General features: G+C 45.4%; 1 protein-coding gene across 1 annotated transcript; it reads left to right on the forward strand.

Moving 5' to 3' along the window:
* Positions 1-1,592: 1,592 nt before the first annotated feature.
* Positions 1,593-20,364, forward strand: LOC132464975 (uncharacterized). The gene is made up of 2 exons (XM_060061609.1): positions 1,593-1,925; positions 19,151-20,364. The coding sequence occupies exons 1-2, from the start codon at positions 1,593-1,595 to the stop codon at positions 20,204-20,206; spliced, it is 1,389 nt and encodes a 462-aa protein (XP_059917592.1). The 3' UTR covers positions 20,207-20,364.
* The last annotated feature ends 1,712 nt before the right edge of the window (positions 20,365-22,076 follow it).

Consider the following 22,076-nt stretch of genomic DNA (forward strand, 5'->3'; position numbering starts at 1 on the left):
TTCAGTATTTTGGACAAAACAAGATTGATTGGGTTCCTTTCATATGTTGACCTTAACAGGTTCAAAATAATTTTTCCCTATCCCTTAAAGTGTTTAATGTTTTCATAATGCTGGAAACCACTGTATTGTGTGTTTTAGGTTATCTTTGGCGATACAATTACATAACATTGTATTGGCTGTCAGTCATGATAGAACAGCAGACAGGTTAAGTTACAGCATGTCCACCATATGCATATGCATTAAGCCCTTGCCACATTGTGCCTTACATTGTCATGGTCCGCCCCTGGTTTTCCTATTCACCTGCCTGCCACCCTGATCTCCCCTAATTAACCCAACCACCTTCACCTGTGATCCCTCTAAATAAATCCTCTCTCTCCACTCAGTCTCTGCCAGATCGTCTCTCGTACTCACAGAGCTTTCCCGCAACTCCTGAACTGTTCTACAACGCTGATCCTGCCTGTTTCCGACCCCTCGCCTGTCTGACCACCCGACTGTCGTCGAGTCCCTGCCGGCCTGTCTGCTTCCCTGTTTCCTGCTCCTCGCCTGCCTGTCTTCCCTCCCGCTGCCGACCCCTCGCCTGCCTGACCACGCGCATGTTGTCAAGTCCTTGCCGGCCTGCCTGTCTGCCCTCCCGTTGCCGACCCCTCGCCTGCTGATCCACCGACGATTCCCTGCCCACCTGTCAGTGACTTTACTGTTTGCTCTCTGCCTGCCCGATACTGTACCGAATTAAATCCTTGTAACTGCCCTCAACTGTCGTCTGTCCGTGAATTTGGGTTCTGCCTAACCCCCCCGTTACACATATAATGTAAATGTTAGACCCAGTGACAGGCTGGCATGAAGTGTCTTGCATAATAAAACACCTTGTTCCAGAAAAGACAAGGCAAGAGATGGACCTTCCAGGATCGAGCCACACGTATGGTACGCCAACTGGACTATATACTTGTGAGGAGAAAGTGGAGGAACTACATCCTTTATGCCGAACCATACAGTTCGTTCAGCTCGGTGGGTTCGGACCACCGTGTGGTGTCCATGAGGGTGCGACTGAGCCTCAGGGTCCCCAAGCCTAGTCCCAAGATCTTGCACGATTGGAAGGCATTCGCAAACGACCCTGTCCTTCAAACCAGATACACTGTGGAAGTCAGGAATCGTTCCAGCAGCTGGACTAGGGAGCGGAGCCCAGCAGCGAATATATGAGATTTGTCGCTGCAAACGAGGAGGCAACCAGGATGTGTGTGCCCGTGTTGGACAGAGCCAGAACCTCCCTGAGGTCCAAACATCCGGAGGTCGTAGGCACGAGGAAGTGTGGAGGAAGCACGCCTCAACTTTGAGCATGAACCAACCCAGCAGAGACGTGGGGAACTGAGAGAAGCCAAGCAGCTTCTGTTCAGTACCTATGACAACATCAAGGGGGAGGAACTGATGGAGAAGGTGCGAAGGGTGTAATGCAAAGGGACACACTAGCCCCCTTCCTCTTCATCATAGTCCTGGATTACGCGCTCAGAAAAGCCATTAGTGGGCGGGAGCAGGACCTCGGCTTCACCCTAACCCCAAGGAGGTCAAAGCGACACCCTGCAGTTGTCCTGACAGAAATGGACTACACGGATGACATCAGCCTGCTCTCCAACAACGTGGAGCCAGCTCAGGACCTCCTGAACAGAGTGGAGCTGGAGTGCGCCAAGGTTGGCCTTAGGCTAAACGCCAAGAAAACAGAGGTCATCACCTACAACATCTCACCGGAGCATCAACCGCTGACAACAACTGGTGGCACTGTGCTGAAGGAAGTCGAGGACTCATGGGTCAACTCAACCGAGCAGGACCTAAAGGTGAGGAAGGCACTCGCATGGAGGGCCCTGAACGGCATGACCTGTGTATGGAACTCCAACCTCCCCGGTCAAATCAAACTCAGCTTCTTCTATGCAACGGTAGAGTCTGTTCTCCTCTACGGCAGCGAATGCTGGTCCCTGAAGCCAACCTTGCAGAAGACTTTAGACGGGTGCTACACCAGAATGCTGCGTGCAGTACTTAACATCAGCAAGAGTACACATGTTACCAACAGGATCCTGTATGAAGGAATATCAAGGGTGAGTGAGAAAGTAGCTGCCAGGAGAATGAGACTGCCGGGGAACACGGCCAAAGACACCAAGAGCAGCCAGCCAGCAAATTGGTACTATGGGAACCAACCCATGGGCATCGGTCTCGAGGACGTCCTACACTAACATACGTGGATGGACTCAAGAAGGATGCAGGAGCTCAAAGTACCAATGAACCGGCCAGACGTATGGAGAATCGGGATGACTGGAAGCAACGATGGAAGGCTCGTCTGAGGTCGACCTAAAGAGAGCATGCTCCCGGACCACGGATAATATCTTTCTCACCTTTTTCACCTGTGACCCATTTTCTCAAATGCAGGAATCAGACTCAGAAGGCAAAAGGAAGCTTAAAGGGTACATATTATGAATACAACACTTTTCCTGAGATTTAGGTTGTTGTTTTGGGTCTCAGTTGCTCCCACACGCATGCAAACTGAAAAAAGTCTGTACATGATGTGAGATATCAATTCTGAAAGTACCCCGCCTAAGGTTACAAAACTAGCGAGTTAGTGTCGGCGCCCCCTCCTACGTAGGAAGGGGGCACAGTAGAATTTTACCTTCCACTTCCCCACTCCCCTCCAATCAGAGCATGGCTAAGAATTTGTGGACCAGTGGACGAGCAGCTCCGGCGGGGGGAACTCGGCGGCAGCTCAGCTCCGGGAATACAATCCCTTTCTCTGCCAGCGGTACCACCGGAGCTGGTGGACTGCCGCCGAAGCTTCGGCGGCAGTCCGGAAGGAGGCATGGAGGAGAAAGGGATTGTACTCCCGGAGCTGAGCTGCCGGACTGCCGCCGAGAAACCCCCGCCAGACTTTTCAGCTCACGGAGGACACCCGCTGGAGCAGCCGGAAAGCTTCGGTGGCAGTTCAGCTCCCGGAGTACACCGCCGGAGCTGCCGGACTGCCGCTGAAGCTTTGGCGGCAGTCTGGCATCTCAGCGCCCGGAGTACAATCCCTAACTTCTCCATGTCGCGGTTCATGGACTTCAGAGAATCAAGCCCAAAGTTCCTTTCCCCCAATTCTTCTCAACCATGGCCGAGATATCGCCCACTGCGAGTCTTTACTTGAAAGTGCCAGAGACGTCAGATGCAGTCTTTATGATTCATAATATCATCCGAGGCGCACATAGCTTTTGGCCGTGATACCATGCATAATATAATATTATATTATAAAGATATATATATATATATATATATATATATTAGAGCTGTCAAGCGATTAAAATATTTAATCGTGATTAATCGCATTAATGTCATAGTTAACTCACATTAATCGCAAATTATTTTTCTATGCTAAATATCCCTTGATTTTTTTGTCCCATAATTCTTCTCATTTTAATTCTCTTATCAACATGGTGAAGTGTATCGGCTTGCCTTGTGCAAATTATTTTTTATTGATAACAACATTGGCATATACTGATCAAAACAGGACGATACAAAAAAGAGCCTATAGTTATAATTAAACGACTGCTTTGAACAAATGTCATTTGAACATAGCAGTCAGGCTACTGCTTCTTTGTTTTGAGCCAAAGAAAAAAATAAATAAAAAAAACTTTTTTTTTTAAATAAAATAATTGCGTTAATCGCGCGATAATTGTTTTAACGCCGTTAAATTTGGTTTGCGTTAACGCCGTTAATAACGCGTTTAACTGACAGCTCTAATATATATATATATATATAATTCTTTATTTCAGACCCAGGAGGATCCATATCAACACAAACAAAATAAACAAATAACCAAACACAGAGTAAAAAAATACACAAATTCACAATATTCAGTGCCGAGCATACAGACATGATCGCCAATGGTCCACAGTCTGGAAGAAAATCTAACCAAACTGCATAGAGGGTTGGCCAAAACTGCAATTAAGTTATTTTCGGACTCGGATGCCCCACACATAAATCCATACATCAGGCCACGTAACACAGCAGAGCAGGTAGGGACCCCAACACTTACAAACATTTGGCTTGCGCTGGAGCTTCTTGGAGCTCTCAGCAGTAGCCTCATGCTATCATTATAGGCCACTGTAAGCTTTCTAATGCTGCCTTGTTTATAACGACACCACAGGTGGGCAGTATACAGCGGCGTACAATACGCTCGAAAGAGTGAGATTTTAACAGGTACAGAGCACATACTAAACCTACGGCAGAGCATATAAAACGTAGGTTTTATAGATATCCTTGTCATCAGACAGGTGACAGGTCATTTGACATAATATGGCCCAAGTATGTAATTTCACTGCACACACTGAGTGCAGTACCAGACAGATAGAAGTCAGGGAAGGTTGACTGTCTGTCTCCTCTGCTTCTGACAATCATGATCTTACTCTTTTTTGCGTTGTATTTTATGTCAAAATCATCACCATACTGTGTGCATACTCTCATAAGCTGTTGTAGACCAGCACTATATGGACTAAAGATGACCAGATCATCTGCGTACATAAGGTGGTTAATGAGTGAGTCCCCAATCCTACAGCCTGTACCAGATGCATTTAAAATCAAGTCATTCATATACTGTACATATTAAAAAGAAAAGGAGACAAAATTCCGCCCTGGCGAACACCATTGGTAACATGGAAGGGATCAGATGTTACACTCCACTCCTGTTATAGAGCTCCAGGAGTCCGCAAACAGCAACAATCCCTTCTCCTCCATGCTGTGGTTCAGTTTGACAGCTCATTGGTCAATGGGCTGCAGCTCATATGCATTAATACTACAGACACCAGAAACAGCGCATTCTGAAGGGACTGAAACAGAGGGGAATAGCGGTAGGCAAGATCTTTTTTCCTAAAAGCTTTTTCCAGCAAACAGTTTCAAAAACATGTTTTCTGGAACTCAAATACTATGTTTACTTGTTGTGAAAACACCATAATATGTCTCCTTTAAAACAGTCTCTGTCACAGCTTGTGGAGGGAGGTAGACCCAAACGCAGAGAGATCAGACTCAGAACAGTCGGTGCAAGGAAGCTTTACTTCATGTACACAGGCAAACAGTAACAAACCTATAGCAAACGAGGAACCGACTAGGGAAGAAACTCGACAACTTTAAATACATAGGACACAAGTGAACCGAATGACTCTGACAACCTACCCATGAGAGGAAGCTTGACCCCGTGACCCCAGACTCTGGCTCTATAGCTGCTTTCACACATAGGCTACACGTGAAGCCTGCTATTAGCCCACTATTCTCCCGACAGGCCGTATATGTGAATGACATATCCTGACATTGGTATCCTGAAAACATCCTGAAGAAAGAGTACCTCTGAGGTAGTATTTAAGACACTAGAAAAAACTAACTAGAGTGACAGCTGCCGCACTTATCCCGCCTCTTGCGTGCCTCAACCCTACATCATATCCCGCCCCTTGCAAGCCGACCCCCCTAAACCCCCCGCTGATACTACTGTCTGAGCGAGACCACACTTCTTCCACAAGTGTGAAGAAGTGTGAATGGCCCTCACGGTCGAACCTCCTGATACACAACTTGCGGAGAAAAGATGGAGGACATGTGTGACTGCTTATGATGCTGGGCAGTCCTCTGAACCTCTGAACCCTGGGGTCAAGAGACTCAGTCCCTATTCAACACACACACACACACACACACACACACACACACACACACACACACACACACACACACACACACACACACACACACACACACACACACACACACACCAAGCCATGACAAACTCTTTTATAAAGCACTGCGACCAAATGCAAATATACATGTCTTTACCTCTCTCCGTTCTGCCTATACCAGAGTCCTTCCTATTTGTATATTCACAGACTGTTTGCCTACAGGTTTTTAAATAACCCTGCAGTATTTGGTGGTCAAATATTGCGCTTCAGTTGATGCATCTCATGACCTGGAAAGTAGTCAAAATCGACCCTAAGTAGCTAGGCTTTGGTAGTGGAATAAGTACTCAGGAAAACTCACATCATATCACGCCCGTCATTCCCGTACGGAGGGAGTCAATACCTGCAAAGCTGTAAAATCTTCTCTCTGGGGCTATCGGGATGCTAGCGGCTACGCTAATGGGCTCCCACAGAGAGCTGGGTAGTCATGCACCTTCCTTTAGCTAGCAGGTCCCCCATGTGTTGACGGAAGTTCCTTTGCCAAACAGGGGAAATTATGCATCGTAGGAACAGAAAAAAAAAAAAAAGGGATGCAAAGGGAATAATGTACACACACAATTAGTTACAAACATAACTACGCTACCCAGAAACCTCTGCAGTCGTACAGGCTCCAGCTAGCTCTGTAGCTTTTAGTCTATGCTAGCACGTAGCTCCCTCTCAATCGACAACGACGTTGGTTAAACAAATGGGTTAGAAGCATCACAATCAACACCAATTTGCCACAGAATGAGAACCAGACTAATCAGATGTAAGGCAGTGAAGGTTACTAAAAAAGGAACAACTGACTACTAACTAACAGGCAACACGCTGGCCCAACCATTGAGCTCATCCTGCCTTGCTTACCAGTTCTCCCCTGTTCCTCAAACCAAGACAGGTTCTGTTGGAATAAAGAGAGACATGTTTTTGTTAGATTCACCTCATGGCTCTCACTGTTTCTTTCCTGCATATAGCCTCCCCTAATCATCCTCATAGTTAGTGCGTGAGCAGTAGTATTTGCAAACAAAAGCCTTTGGATTATTTAATGCAAATCCAAGTTCATCTGGGGCTTGTACTCCATGCAGACGATTCATTCACAGCAGAAGGACCTACTGACGCTGCTGGTGAGTACCATCTTCAAGTCGGAGAGACAACACTATTTTAAGATTTTTTATAAGACTACTCATTTACATTATAATATTTGAGTTGCATAAAGCTCAATCCCAAAAGATCAATAAGTTTGAACTTTTAATAGAATGTTAATATGAATGTAAAACTAGAAGCTAGTATTATCTATTGTCTGAGCATCTTGTTTCTCCAGAACCATGGGGTTCAGTCATCTCATCTGCAGTTTCATTGGTAGGTATTGCACAGATCACTAGTCTTTTTCATAAACCAGTTCTTAATATTGATTTAATAAAAATGTGCCTGCATTAGCTTTTATCAGTTGACATATACATTTATTTGTGTGATTTTGGCTGTATGCAAGAATCCTCCAATGGATAATTTGAATACTTCATCATAGTTTTAGAATATATATTAGTTGCAGGATATATGCTTGCAAATATTAGATGATGAAACCTGAAATATTAATTTTATTTTCTAAACACCAGGTGTTGTGATCCTCCTGTGGATGTCACCTGGATTTTCAGGTATTTCTATGTGCCCCATTTAAGGGCAGATGACAAGTTATCAAAACAGGCATTAGTATTTCAGTAAGTTTGGAACACTGGGAAGCAACTTTACAAAGTATTCTCTGGTTTCACTCTCCATTAAGCTGTATCCTGCATTAACGTGGCGTTGAGCGGCACGGCTATTCAGTCTACAACTGTTTTGGGCGGGGTGGCCGAACGTGCCATCGATGGGAACAGCGACCCTCAGTGGGAGCACAACAGCTGCACCCATACCAATTCAACGGCTAAACCATGGTGGAGGCTGGAGCTGCCTGGTGTGTACCGGGTGTCAGAGATCCAGGTCACTAATAGGAATTCCGCTAGGGAGAGGCTGAACGGCGTTGAAGTACTCATCGGGAATTCGATGGCGAACAACGGCAATGACAATCCAAGGTGAATCACAGGTGTCACCTCCCCCACTATAACTCAATACTGTTAGACTCCCAGCAAAACGTTCTGGGTTTGATCCCCAATGACCTCAGCCTGATTTTAAGTGTATTTCGATAAAAGTATGGAATAGTTTACTACCAAAAAATATGTGAACACAACCAGTGCTCAGATGCCTACCTTCAGTTAGGGTTAGCCTCTGATGCCTACCTTCAGTTAGGGTTAGCCGCTGATGCCTACCTTCAGTTAAGGTTAGCCTCTGATGCCTACCTTCAGTTAGGGTTAGGGTTGGCCTCTGATGCCTACCTTCAGTTAGGGTTAGCCTCTGATGCCTACCTTCAGTTAGGGTTAGCCTCTGATGCCTACCTTCAGTTAGGGTTAGCCTCTGATGCCTACCTTCAGTTAGGGTTAGCCTCTGATGCCTACCTTCAGTTAGGGTTAGGGTTGGCCTCAGATGCCTACCTTCAGTTAGGGTTGGCCTCTGATGCCTACCTTCAGTTAGGGTTAGCCTCTGATGCCTACCTTCAGTTAGGGTTGGCCTCTGATGCCTACCTTCAGTTAAGGTTAGCCTCTGATGCCTACCTTCAGTTAAGGTTAGCCTCTGATGCCTACCTTCACCAGACTACTGTATCTTCTCTCTCTGTCTCTTTCCCTCAGGTGTGCCATCATCAACGATGACCCAGGCTGCTTGACTCAGACTGTCAAGTGTTTGGGAATGGAAGGGAGGTTCATCAACTTCTACCGGTCCTCTGAAATAATACTCGCTTTGCAATTATGTGAAGTCAAAGTGTTTGGAGGTAGGCACCCAGTCCATCATGACATGATCGTCTAAGCTTGATTGGTGTTCCAGTACCACTGTTGGTCAGCCATCATTGGTCAATCGTCAAATGCTGCTAGTCCTGTCTAGCTCAACTGGCAGGCATGGCATTAACACTGACAGGGTTAAGGATTTGTTTCCCACTCGGGGCTACCTACTATAACAACTAGAGTTTTCTCAACCTCTAGTTGTAATTAAACCCATAATAATAATCTGGGTCGATAATGTAATAAATTTCTGAGCACATAATATAATAACATTTTGCCTATGATGTTAAAATGTATAACGTTTTGGTTAACCTATTACCTAATGAAGCAAGCATAATCATTTCCTCCTTACGTTAAATAGCAAGCATTATAATTGTCTACTTATAAGCAGTTTTCACAAATTTTTGCCGCATTTGTCTAGCAGGAGATTCTACCCTGAGGGTGATCACACTTGATGCTTTATATGCAGACATCAACGTCGTTTAGACAACAGTAGAATCAAAGGGGGGTTTAGGGGGGTGGGCTTGCAAGGGGCGGGATATGTCATAGGGTCTACGTTCTAAGACAAAATGGAGGCAGAACGGGCAGAACTCATCGTGTTCATCTTAAAAGTCCCGTGGCATGCTAATTTATGGATGCTTTAATATAGATATTAGTGGGCCCCTAGCACAGTGTTTGAAGACGTTCCCGAAATCAGCCGTGGTGCAGAATTACAGGCACTACAAGCCAGTCGCACGTTGAGCTTTCCCATAACGCGCCGTTTCGGTGTCTGAAGCTTTAATGCAAATGAGGAGGAGAGAGGCGGTCAAGGAGGAGGGCGGATTTGTGGCCCTGAGCAGCTTGCAGCCACGGTACCATGCGCTCTGCTTACAGTGGATGTATCGCAATGCCGAGGCGCACACAGCCTTTTGCCATGTTCTGTAAATATTCTAAAACACACGGGAGTCCTGGAGCTCTATATCTAAATAATTTATTATGCATAGATATCTATATCATAATATATATTATCTCGGCCGAAAGCTGTGTGCGCCTCCTGACGATATTATGTATCTCAAACGACCGTCGGGTTCTCCGACGTCTCTTCCACTTCCTCATCAATCTGAAGTAGACTGAACCGCGACATGGAGGAGGAAGGGACATGATTGTTGACCGCGATTGTCTCCTGCCGGTGCCTCACTGCCCGCTGCCGAGACACCACCGCATGCCTCGGCAGTAGGGTTGGTTATCGTTTGGGTTTTATCCGATACCGGTGCCTACTCTGTACTTTTCAAACGGTTCCGGTGCTAAAACGGTTCTCGAACCGGTACTTAAAAAAACGAAACCGCACACACTTGCATACACTTATGACTTGTTATGAGTTTCACATTAAGCTGAAACTCAGCGGACACTGAGTTGAATGGCAACAGAGTTTGCTAGCCTACTTGATATGTAAGATTTACAGTTGGCATTAAATTACTCGACTTACCAGAAGAGGAAAGGCTGCTGTGAGTGCTGTGACTGATAAATATCTTTTTAAAAAATAATTACAAATAATATTAATGACTCGCTGAAAGCAGGCAGGCACGCAGCTATGCTTCTCGCGTTTACACTTGCATGCGTGGCGCAACATTACTGCCAAAGTCATATCAAGTAATGTAGCGCAGGTGCGCAAGGCAGCCACAGGAGAAGCCAACATTGTTTTCAACCGCTCGGTACCGCGCCGTATTAATTCCCAAGTTTAGAAAATAAAATAAAGTATTTGAAGCGAATAAGCGACTCTGTTTTTGATTTGTTGATTTGGTTTTGAACATAGGAGTTTGTTTGGATGCATGCATCGGCTTTGAGTTTGTTACTTTGAAATTACATTCGCTCGCAGCACACACACACACACACACATTCATTCATTCACGCACGCACCCACTACAACCTGCCGATCTTCAATCAAAACAACATCAAGTAAGTGATTCCGCAGCGCGTTGACGTCCGTCCCGAGTCTCGAGGCGCCCATAGGCTTTATGGTTGAAATGTTTGAAAGCCGTGACACTCTCTTCTACCAGTTGGTCTGAAATACCACGCCTCACAGTCCAACCCGGTATCACACGATTTCGTGCTCATGCGCAAAAACTTTATTAATCTATTGAATCGTGTCCCAGATTATGATTGTCCGACTTTTTTAGTGCTACACAGAACGAAATGTAAACCAATGCATTCTGAATGGGAGCGTTCTCCGACAATTGACGTGTTCCACAAAACGAAACGAGAGAGAGAAAGAGAGAAAGGGAGGGACAGAGAGAGAGAGAAGCTTCAGAAGGGGTGAGCGCAGATAGTACAGTGCACCCTCTAGTTATATATCTGTATATATTATTATCTAGTTATATGTCAACATTTCTGATTTGTAAGCAGACCATCGACCGTCGGACAATCGTGATCCGGGACACAATGCGCACAGATTAACGTTTGTGCGCATGAGCACGAAATCGCGTGATACCGGGTTGCACAGTAATGGGCCTATACAGAAAGTCGCATTCGTAGTCGTACCATGCGTGTTTGGCGCAACATTGAAAAGCGTCCTGTCTGAAACAGTGTTGCGCGGCGCTGCATTCCGAACGTTGTGTAATCAAATTCACCAGTATGGTGGGTTATATAAATATCATATCCTGACGAAAATACACTCGTTATTCGGTGTGAGCCGGTATAGCGCCCAGCACTAACGCAAGTTGACACCGCAAAACCATGGGGGCGGGGCAGTGTTTTCTATACACGTGCAGCAGTGAACTCATTTGTTGTAATTGATTGTATGATGTGTACTTTTACGGTACCATTCAGCGAACAAAAGGAAACAAGACAATAATCATTTAGGGGGCCACTCAATGACATGCAGAAGCGTCATCAACACGCCAACTGAAGTGGTGTGAGAAATCCCGACTTTTTACTTCTCACTCACTTATAAGGTGAATTCACATTTCCTACGGAGAAATTACCTCAGGGGTAGTATTATTCAGGAGATTTTCAGGGTACAAATGTCAGGATATGTTGTTCACACATCAGGAGAATATCAGGACTTACACGTGTGTCTGAAAGCAGCTAGTGTGTAAGCATTTGATTACATTATAAAATTAGTCAATTTATGGTAACAGGGGTAATTGTTCAACGGAAAGTGTAGTATACTATGCATGCAAATCAATTATTAAATAGCTTTTACTGTTATTCAGGGCTGAAAAGTGCATTGACAATTTTTAAATGCATGGCATTTACTACTGATTATTTTGAAAATAATAATCATCATTGAGATTAAACATCTCTTCAAGTGTCCTGGCCAAGACAGGCAGCAGTAGCCTAGTCACACAAAGCATACACACAAAACATAAGGAAAATAAAACTATTTCTAGAGGCTCAAGGAGGGGAGTAATATTACATTTGAGTGCAGTCTTGTGTTGGACTCTATAGTGTTGCGTTTTTTGAAGAAGAAAGTAGTCCAATCCTTGGTCGCTTTTAACTCACTTTATTTGTTAAAGTAGGCCTATTTCGGAATGGTAACTACAAAGCAAAAGGGAGGGAATTGTATCTAACGCGTATGAGAATAATATTGTGCACTACTTTGAGTCCCGGTCTTCAGCCTGGTTCTCTCGGCGGGGCTACCTATTCGTTCTGGCCTAAATCTGAACTCCGCGCTGGATTCTATCAAGTGGGTGTGGCCTATGTGAAGTGGGCGTGGCCGGTGTGACGTAATGGCTCCGCACTCACCTGTCTAAAGGTGCTGCCATCTGAGGCTGGAGTAGTTATTGCAGCTTATGTGTTCGATCCTGCTTCCTAGTGGCTATGTGAAGGTAATGCAGCTTGTGTGTTCGATCCTGCTTCCTAGTGGCTATGTGGGGGCAGCTTATGTGCTTAAAATACGTAACAATCCCTCCCTGGTCATCTCAGATGGCCATACTATAAGATTTTTAAGCCATAAGCACAATTTAACACACCGAAAACATAGTCAAAGTAGGAAAATCATCCACACCACCGACCGAAGTGGAAAAACTCCATAGGGGAGATAAACCACAACGCGTCCCCCTAATACTGAGACAGCATTCACCTTGGTGGGTCTCATAGGAAATACAGGTCATTGTCAACAATACAACAATAAGCATATTCTAAAAGCAATCATAGAAATCCAAACTAACACTTCTAGTTATATGTGACAAAGTTATAAAATGTTCTGCATGCATAAAAAATTAGGTCACATATTAACAGCAAGCATTGAAAGTAAAAAGTAAAAAATTAGGTGCCATATATTTGCAGTATGCATTGAAAGTAAAAAGTAAAAAATACAAAATCAAGTGAAAAGTAAAACATTTAAAAATTCAAGATTATCTGTAGGCTCGCATAGATTTGGATGGATCAGGTGAACTTCATGCATTGGTGCGCTAGTGCATGTGGGTGGTTTTGGACATTGTTGTAGTCGCAGCTCTTGTTTCCTCTGTTGCCATCGGGACCTGTAATTCATGAACCCAAGGCTCGTGGGGCCTGCCTGTAATTCCAACACCTCATTGTTCCGACGTCTCAATGGTCCGAAATATTTCCCATTGGATCAACATGCCACTATGCCGACGGTTCAATGTTACGAATAGGCCTACATAAAGACTTTCATACCTCTCTCTCTTTTGTCCCTTTGCTCTCCAATATTGAGAGAGAGAGAGAGAGAGAGAGAGAGAGAGAGAGTAAGTATAGTATATGGGAAATATTTCGGACCATTGAGACGTCGGAACAATGAGGCGTCGGAATTGCGGCATGGCACCAGGCTCGTCCCTCCTTGTCAAGGGCTCGGCACACAGAGAGGTTACTTTCACATCATGTGAGCCTCCTTCAGCCGTTCAATCGTCGTCGTGTCAGCAACAGGAAACCTGTAAACAACTGTCTCAAAGAAAATCAACATTCCCATTCTCAGTGCAGTGATACGGAAATAACAGGTTGCACTCGCAACCAAACAATACCACATAATAACAAACATAACCCACATTGGTTGTTTAATAATTTGTTATTCAAGTAAATCCGGGATATTGATTATCTTAGATACAGGCGCTACTACTAGAATAGTATAGGTGTTGACTATTCTACATATTACAGCTGGATAGGGTCGGGCCCCTCAGGTGATGTCTCGTCCACTTTCACCGGATCATATCTGATCCTCATGTAAGCCTGAATGGCACCTGCCGCTTCTGTAGCGCCCACTGCTGTGGTGATCAGCCGATGCAGTAGCCCTCGTGCGCAGGGAACACAACAGCGGCCGATGACAATTAACACGGCTACTGCCATTATTCCCGCCACGAGCACTGACTGGATCCACCTCCCAAACATATTCTCCATCCAACCTGTGAAAGGGTCATTAATGCCGGAGTTCTCTGCCAATTCGAACCTGAGGGATTGTAATCATGCCAGCGCCCTGGCCACCAACCCATTCGGAGCTGTGTTATTGGGGACAAAAGTACAACATGTTGTGCCATCATCCCATACACCCCTCTTTGCTCTGTCAATAACATATTTATATCTATATATTCCTATAACCTTATTCGTGGAAAACTGTAGTTTATTAAAGTATATGTAATTTATCCAAACAACAATTTTGGTAATGGTGGACAACCAAAACAGAACCAATTCAAATCCTGCCGTTATTTGCTGTTGCTGCTTGCTCAGCTGGGTCTGATCCCAAGGTAGTTGGTGGGCTCCAAGTGTGTCTGCATCTGGCTCTGGAACTTTGTTTCTATTGTTACATTTACATTTAGGGCATTTAGCAGACGCTTTTATCCAAAGCGACTTACAATAAGTACATTTGTCATAAGAAGTGCATCAATATATCGCTGTCGGTACAGAAAGGATGTTCATAGAACCAAGTGCAAGTACCACAATCGCTAGGTCAATCAATTCCCTGTGTTACAGCCATGATAGCAGCTACTGCAGTTGCTACACAGTTAAGTACTACAATACAATACAATACAATACAATACAATAAAATACAGTGTACAATGGTGGCCAGAAGTGGGAAGGTGGCTATACAGAGTCGAGGTGGACTCTGAACAGGTGAGTCTTGAGTCTTTTTCGGAAGATAGTGAGCGACTCTGCGGTCCTGAGAGCGGCAGGGAGCTCGTTCCACCACTGAGGTCCCAAAACCGAGAAAAGTTTTGACTTTGCTGAACGCCCTTTGCTAGCTCATAGCGATGGCGGTTCCAGACGTCCAGCTGAGGTAGTTGAGTGGAGGGATCGAGCTGGGGTGTGTGGCTTTAGCAATGCTTGGAGGTAGGCAGGGTCAGTTCCATCGACTGCCTTGTATGCCAGTACCATCGTCTTAAATTTGATGCGAGCTACTACAGGGAGCCAGTGGAGGTCCCGGAAGAGGGGGGTCACATGGGAGAACTTCGGTAGGTTGAAAACGAGGCGAGCTGCCGCATTCTGGATGCGCTGCAAAGGTTTAATCGCAGAGGCAGGAAGTCCAGCCAGGAGTGAGTTGCAGTAGTCGAGGCGGGAGATGACCAGTGATTGGACTAGAAGCTGAGCTGCTTCCCTTGTGAGGAAGGGCCGGATACTGCGGATGTTGTAAAGTGCAAATCTGCAGGATCGGGCGACCGCAGTGATGTTTGCAGTGCAGGATAATTGATTGTCCAGTACCACACCGAGGTTTCTGGCAGTTGGAGAGGGAGATACAGTGATGTTCTCGACGGTGACCAGTAAGTCCATGTGTGGGCAGTCTTTCCCTGGGATTAGGAGGAGCTCGGTTTCGTTGAAATACAAACTCATGTACAGCAGTTAATTGTACAAAAAAATTGTTTGGTTAATTCTATTTTTAATTGTTCTAATGGAAGTCCCTTATGGGACCCTAGAAATGTAAGTGAAAGCATGAATCTAACCGTAAGCATTACGTGCAAGGTTAGCTGTGTCATTCTATTAGCTTGCATGTGATAACTCAGTAGTGCTATAGATAGCAGAGGTGGGGGTAAGTCACTCATGTGCAAGTCACAAGCAAGTCTCAAGTTATAACCTTCAAGTCTCAAGCAAGTCCCAAGTCACTGTGGTGAGAATCAAGCAAGTCACAAGTCAAGTCATTGCTCAGGTCAAGCAAGTCACAAGTCAATTCATACAAAAATCTGATCATCTAACCCAGTTTCCAAATTTATAAATCGGTAGAGTGAGTGGTTCATAAGTTGAGTTTTATTTCAACATTAACAATAACAATGTCTTATATACAACAATAACTCAAACTATTCAAAACATTCCAAAACCATTATGTGAATAGGCCCAAAACTGAAGGCAGCTCTGTCCATCACAAATGTCCAGGTAGTGGTTCAACTGAATTTGGGGACTGGAACTTGAACCCTCTTAATTTTTTTAAGAGGGCCCAGTCTGACGCTCTGGCTGGTGTAATTTTACTTGAAAATCACGTGAAATCATTATTATAACCCACTTACAGCCACTGAGTTAGAAGTAGCCTACTGACATGAAAGTTAAACAAGTCAATCATCTGTGGAACGGGCAGGGCTCGAAAAACTCCAGCCAATGATTTTCAGAACCACCGAGTGGCATTGGACAGTAAGTACGTCAATCAAATGGTCGTACTGCACTCCCCCTCCCCCGCTCCCCGCGAGTGACCCCTTCGTGCACGTACTCAAAGCTCGTGACCCAGAGCAAGCTGTTATTGTTATCCTGCGGTAGCTACTGGAGCTAGCTAACTAGCTAATCCACATTTGGACCTAGCACTAGAAGACAACCCTAAACTCCAACCTAGCTAGCCTGGCTCACTCTCACGCATCTGTGTTCGCACTCTTGCGTGATTGCGCGTCCATGTACTTGGAATGGGTGGAGTCAGAGTCAGCGCTGAACGAGAGGGGGTAGGACCATTTGAGATGTGTGTTTTTAAAATCGGCTGGCGTATCGCAAATCCCATATCCAACATTTAATCTAACTTTAAAAAAGTCATTTTGAGTCATCTGTCTCAAGTCTAAGTCAAGAAGACCAAGTCAAAGTCAAGTCGAGTCTTTTATCATTGTTAGTCAAGCAAGTCTCAAGTCCTCAAATTTGAGTCTGACTCGAGTCAAGTCATGTGACTCGAGTCCCCCATGTCTGATAGATAGTGCATCTAACCCATTCTATTTAGTGATTGCACAGATTTTCGATTTTTGTTTTGAGTGTCCCATTCCATATTCTGAGCTAATTTCAACCTTAGCATGACATTTCTGTTACATTTTTTTGATTTACAGTATCCACCTTGATTTAATTTCATACTACATCTCTCCTTGCGCATTGCTTCAGCCATGCGCATGAAATGATAACCATACCTAACAACGCCGTTGGTGCAACCAAGTTCAAGTTCCTTGCCTTAAAGGCCCACTATGCAACTTCGGGAATTTCTTCGCTGTTTTCTTGGTTTTGGCACGCACATTTCTCTACACAGCGCCCCCTACAGCTTCGTAGTAGATATTTTACAACACTGTCGTAACAACTCGTTGACGACCCTTCCCCATGCACTTCTACGCGAGCCATGTGCATTTGTTTTCAAAGAAGCCGGCGAATGCGTGGAGCCATGTCCGAAGTAAATGTTCATGAAGTGTAGGCAAGGTTATACATTTTTAAAATGGTGTATTTGTATTGCAATGAACATAAAGCCATCCTTTTTTATAGTTGACGGGGAGAATTTATATCCTAGATTATAATTGTTTTATCTTAGGTTGAACAGAACAATCAGTGTGAGAGTGTTGGCCAACATAATAATCGAAATAAACAAGAACCTGGATTCGGGGATTCAGTCTGTATCAGGGGGACGAGACAGACGAACAGCAAAACACCAATGGAAACAAAGGTGTTTATATGGTTGCAACCAAGCAAGCTAGAAACATAAAGGGCTCACAACAAAACGGTCGAGAAAACAATTTTTACAGGGCTCACAACAAAATGGTTTGATCAAACACATGTGTACAGAGACTATCAACATCAAGAATACCACGAGGACAAAGTTCACCCAAGGGTACTTTCAATTTCAAAAGCAACACGGCCAAGTCGGAGTCTGATTTGCAGTCTTCTTTTTTTTTCAGTTCACGCTATTCCTGAAAAGCTTGCCCAACGTTTACTCGTGTCTGGCCTCTCTGTCGGTCAGTCTCCCTTTTCTCTTCTTCTGTTCCTCCGACATTGGGTTTCTCTGTCTCTTTTTAGTCGGCTGATCTATGATGAATGTAACAATCCCTTAGTTACTTGTGTTTATATCGAGCCGGTTCCGTGTTTGGGGGTCTGTGCCGTAAAGCAATTCGTTACTTCGCGAGACCCGACACTCGCGCGAGAGTGGGCGGCGGGTCGCCGGCAGAAACATATTCCTTTTCTCCGCCAAGATGCGCAAGGGGGAGTTGAAACAACGAACAATCGAACAAAAATGTATAATGGAACCGTCGCAATGACTCCTAGCCTGTTATATTAAGGTAAATCAAGCCAAAAAAGTTGCATAGTTCCCCTTTCACTCGTGTCTGATCTCTTTTCTGGTCCATTCTTCTTTTGTTCCACCGACAGTCGCCTCTTGGGTTCCTTATCAGTCGATTGATCCATGATGAATGCAACAATTGCATCGCAACTGGCTGTTTATATCTAGCCGGTGCCATGTTTGGGTGTGTGTCTGTGCCGTAAAGCATTTTCGAAACTACAATCTGACTACATTTTCGAGGATACTTCCGCTGCGTCACATCCGGAATGTCCCGGTCCGAGCAGATCAAGTTGCATATGCGCTTTTTCACTGTAGAGGCGACATGGGAAAATGACACACCCACCAATCGACCCAGAAATGGATGCAGAACCATCAGCATAACTCTCAACCTGCATACTTAATGTAATTTTGGCTAAAAAAGTTGCATAGTGGGCCTTTAACTATCTGTAAATAAAACCAATCTATTGTGAAGAGAAATCAAAACCAGTATATACAAAACCAAAGGTCTATATTCGTGGGTTTATGCAGCCGTCTTGAGACCACGCTGTTCCCAAAGTCATGCACCAAACTGTAAACGTTACATGATTCATTATACAACACATTCACACTCCGAGCGCGTCGATTTCTGACGGTCAGTGACTTTGGCTTCAGTTTCTGACGCAAAAGGGTACCCTTGCGCTTCTTTTTTCGACGCATGGGGTTTTCAACTCCTTACAATGTAACCCCTTCACGGGGGACCCGATGGCTGCACATAGAGACGCTATGAGCATTCATCCCATTGGCTAACGGAGGACCTTGCGCTTCTTTTTTCGACGCATGGGGGTTTTCCACTCATTACGATGTAATCCCTCCACGGCAATATATGAAGTTATGAGCATTCATCCCATTGGCTAACGGAAGAGCCGATGGCTGCACATAGAGACGCTATGAGCATTCATCCCATTGGCTAACGCAGGACCATGTGCTTATTTTTTCGACGCAGGGGGTTTTCCACTCATTGCAATGTAATCCCTCCACGGCAATAGAATGGCGAAGTCACGCCCTTTCCGGTAGAGCTCATGGGACCTATGAGATCGAAAAATATGAATGGGTGTCAATGGAGAGAAAATAATTATTTTCTGGTCCCAGTCTTTATATGCCCTGGATTACACATATGTTCACAGCTGTGTGAGAATGACACGGAAGGCAGCCTCTTTCTTGAACTGTTTAGACTGACAGTCCTTCAAGTTACACTTCACCACGCCCCTTCAAAAGTGAGACCTCCTGGCACACGCCGCCGCAAGTCAACCAGAGAGAAGTACACCCTGAAGCGCAGACGGAGGAAACTAAACGCCCAGATCAGTACCTTGAGGCAGGAAAACCCCGCCTCACAGAGACTGCCCAAGCTCATCGAAGAAGTGAACCTCTTGGCCTTCGACATCAGTGAAGCCATCATTAGCGACCTGGATGCACGAGAAGCAAAAGCTGTTGGAACTGTGAAGTCAAACCCACGCTACTTCTACAGCTACGCTAAGCGGTTCTCGAAAACCAAGTCAACAGTCGCACCCCTACGCAGTGCAGACGGAGCCATCACCAATGACCCACAGCAGAAGGCAGAGCTGCTGCAAGACCAGTACGTCAAAGTGTTCAGTGATCCGGATGCAGTGAACATTACTGAATGCTTGGCTAACGTCCAACCTGAGCTCGAGGAAGACGTGGAACTGGATGACTTCGAATACACCGAAGAAGATCTCATCAGCGCCCTCAAGGAGCTTGATCCTTACTCCGCGACTCCCGATGGTGACATCCCTGCAAGGATTCTAGTTAGCTGCAAGGAGCAGTTGGCAACCCCCCTCAAGCTGATGTGGACGGAATCACTGCAAAGTGCAACCATACCACCCTCACTGAAGACCCAATACATCACTCCTATCTTCAAGAAGGGTAACAAGACGGACCCCGCCAACTACCGTCCAGTCTCGATAACCTCACATCTTATGAAGACGTTTGAGAGAGTTATTCGAAACCACATGGTGTCTCACCTGGAAGGCAGCAAACCCAGCGAGAGTCAGCACGGCTTCAGGAAACAGAGGAGCTGCCTCACCCAGCTTATCAGCCACGTCGACAACATCTTAGAGTGCCTCAACAACGGAGAAGAAGTCGATACCATCTACCTCGACTATGCCAAAGCGTTTGATAAAGTAGATCACAACATCTTACTAGCCAAACTACGTAAATACTAGGCCTGCAGCGGATTCGAATTGTATCCGAATCCGTTCGGTTCGTTTACCACAGTTCGGAGCATTCTGGAGATCCGCGGATTTCGGTTTCATGAAGGCATTGCCTTATGTAGCGTATTTTGCCTACTGTAGCCTACGTCCGATACAAAAGGGTGTTTAGGACCCAGCGGAATGCATTCTCTCCAGTGCTGCCCGAGCCAATGAGACTTTTTCCCGCCCCTCCCTTCAGCCTGTCAGCGTTCAAAACAAACTGGGCTTTAAACTTTAAGCGGTCCATGACAATTTATGAATGGAAAAGATGAATGGAAATGACAATAAGAGGAAATTTGAGGAAGCACCAGCCTCATTAAAGTCAGCCGTGTGGGATCATTTCGGTTTTAGTGTGGAGTGCGATGATCAGGGGAAAAAGACAGTTGACAAGCAAAGGACAGTATGCAAACACTGTTTCTCGTCCTTCGTTTACTCCTCGGGTAGCACTTCGAATATGGCAGGACACCTTCGCCGCAGCCACCCAACTATTAATGTGAGTGGAACAGCTAGAAAAGATCTGGGCTCATCTTCAAAGACCATTCAAACATCAATCTCGTCGGCCTTTCAACAAAAATACCCTGTGGATTCGGACCGTCATAAACGTATCACCCAAGGGATCGGCATGTTCATCGCCAAAGATATGCAGCCATATTCTGTGGTGACTGATAAGGGATTCCGCTATATCATGAAGACGGTTGAGCCTCGCTACAGCATACCTTCCCGGACATATTTCAGTCGGAAAGTGGTCCCAGGACTTTATGCGGTCTCTCGGGGTGAAGTTGAGGGGGAACTGAGAGACGGGAAAAGTCTGCCTTTTTACTATCACGGACATGATCCTAATCCGAACCGTATCCGAAACCGAGGCCCAAAACGGTTATCTGAACCGAACCGTGGACACACTGATCCGTTTCACCACTAGTAAATACGGCATCAAGGGGAAAGTATTGGATAAAGGAATTCCTCTGACTTCGCATACAGATCGTCATGGTAGAGGGGAAGAAGTCTACGTTCCGCATCGTCATCAGTGGAGTTCCGCAGGGAACAGTGATTGGACCGATCCTCTTTATTCTTTACATAAACGATCTCATCGAAGTGCTAAAACACAGCAAAGGGCTCAGCTTTGCAGATGACACAAAGCTAGTAAAAGCTATCAGTGGTATGCAGAGCGTGTCACAGCTTCAAGAATATCTGTGGCTAGTTATACAATGGTCGCAAGCCAACAACATGCTGCTCCATGAAAAGAAGTTTGAGGTTCTCAACTATGTCCTGAACACCTCATCGCTTCTACGGCAACTGCCCTTTACATCAGGCTGTAAGGAGTATACCACAACTGAAGGGCACGTCATAGAGCCAGCTAAATCAGTCCGGGACCTCGGCGTTCTCCTGTCAAGTGATCGCTCGTGGTCTCCCCACATTGAACAAACTGTCCAGAGTGGAAGGAAGATGGCTTCGTGGGTACTCAGTGTATTCAGAGATCGCTCACCCTTCATCATGATGACTCTGTACAAAGCAATGGTACGGAGTAAGCTAGAGTACTGCTGCCCAGTTTGGAGCCCCTCCAAAGTACAAGGCATCAAAGCGTTGGAGAACATCCAGAGAAACTTCACAAGGAAGATCGCAGATTGCCAAGACCTCGACTATTGGGACCGCCTAAAGAAGCTCAAGCTCCTATCCCTGCAGCGAAGACGGGAACGATATTGTATCATCCACGTCTGGAAAATGTTGAATGGGTTAGCACCAAACAACATCAAAATGGTGTTTCGCGAGCACAGCCGACTGGTGATCAGAACAACTCCGCCCCCATTAAACAACAAGGCCCAGATCTCGGTCAGAACGGACTATG

This window comes from Gadus macrocephalus, chromosome 9 (genome assembly GCF_031168955.1).
Source record: "Gadus macrocephalus chromosome 9, ASM3116895v1".
NCBI lineage: Eukaryota > Metazoa > Chordata > Actinopteri > Gadiformes > Gadidae > Gadus > Gadus macrocephalus.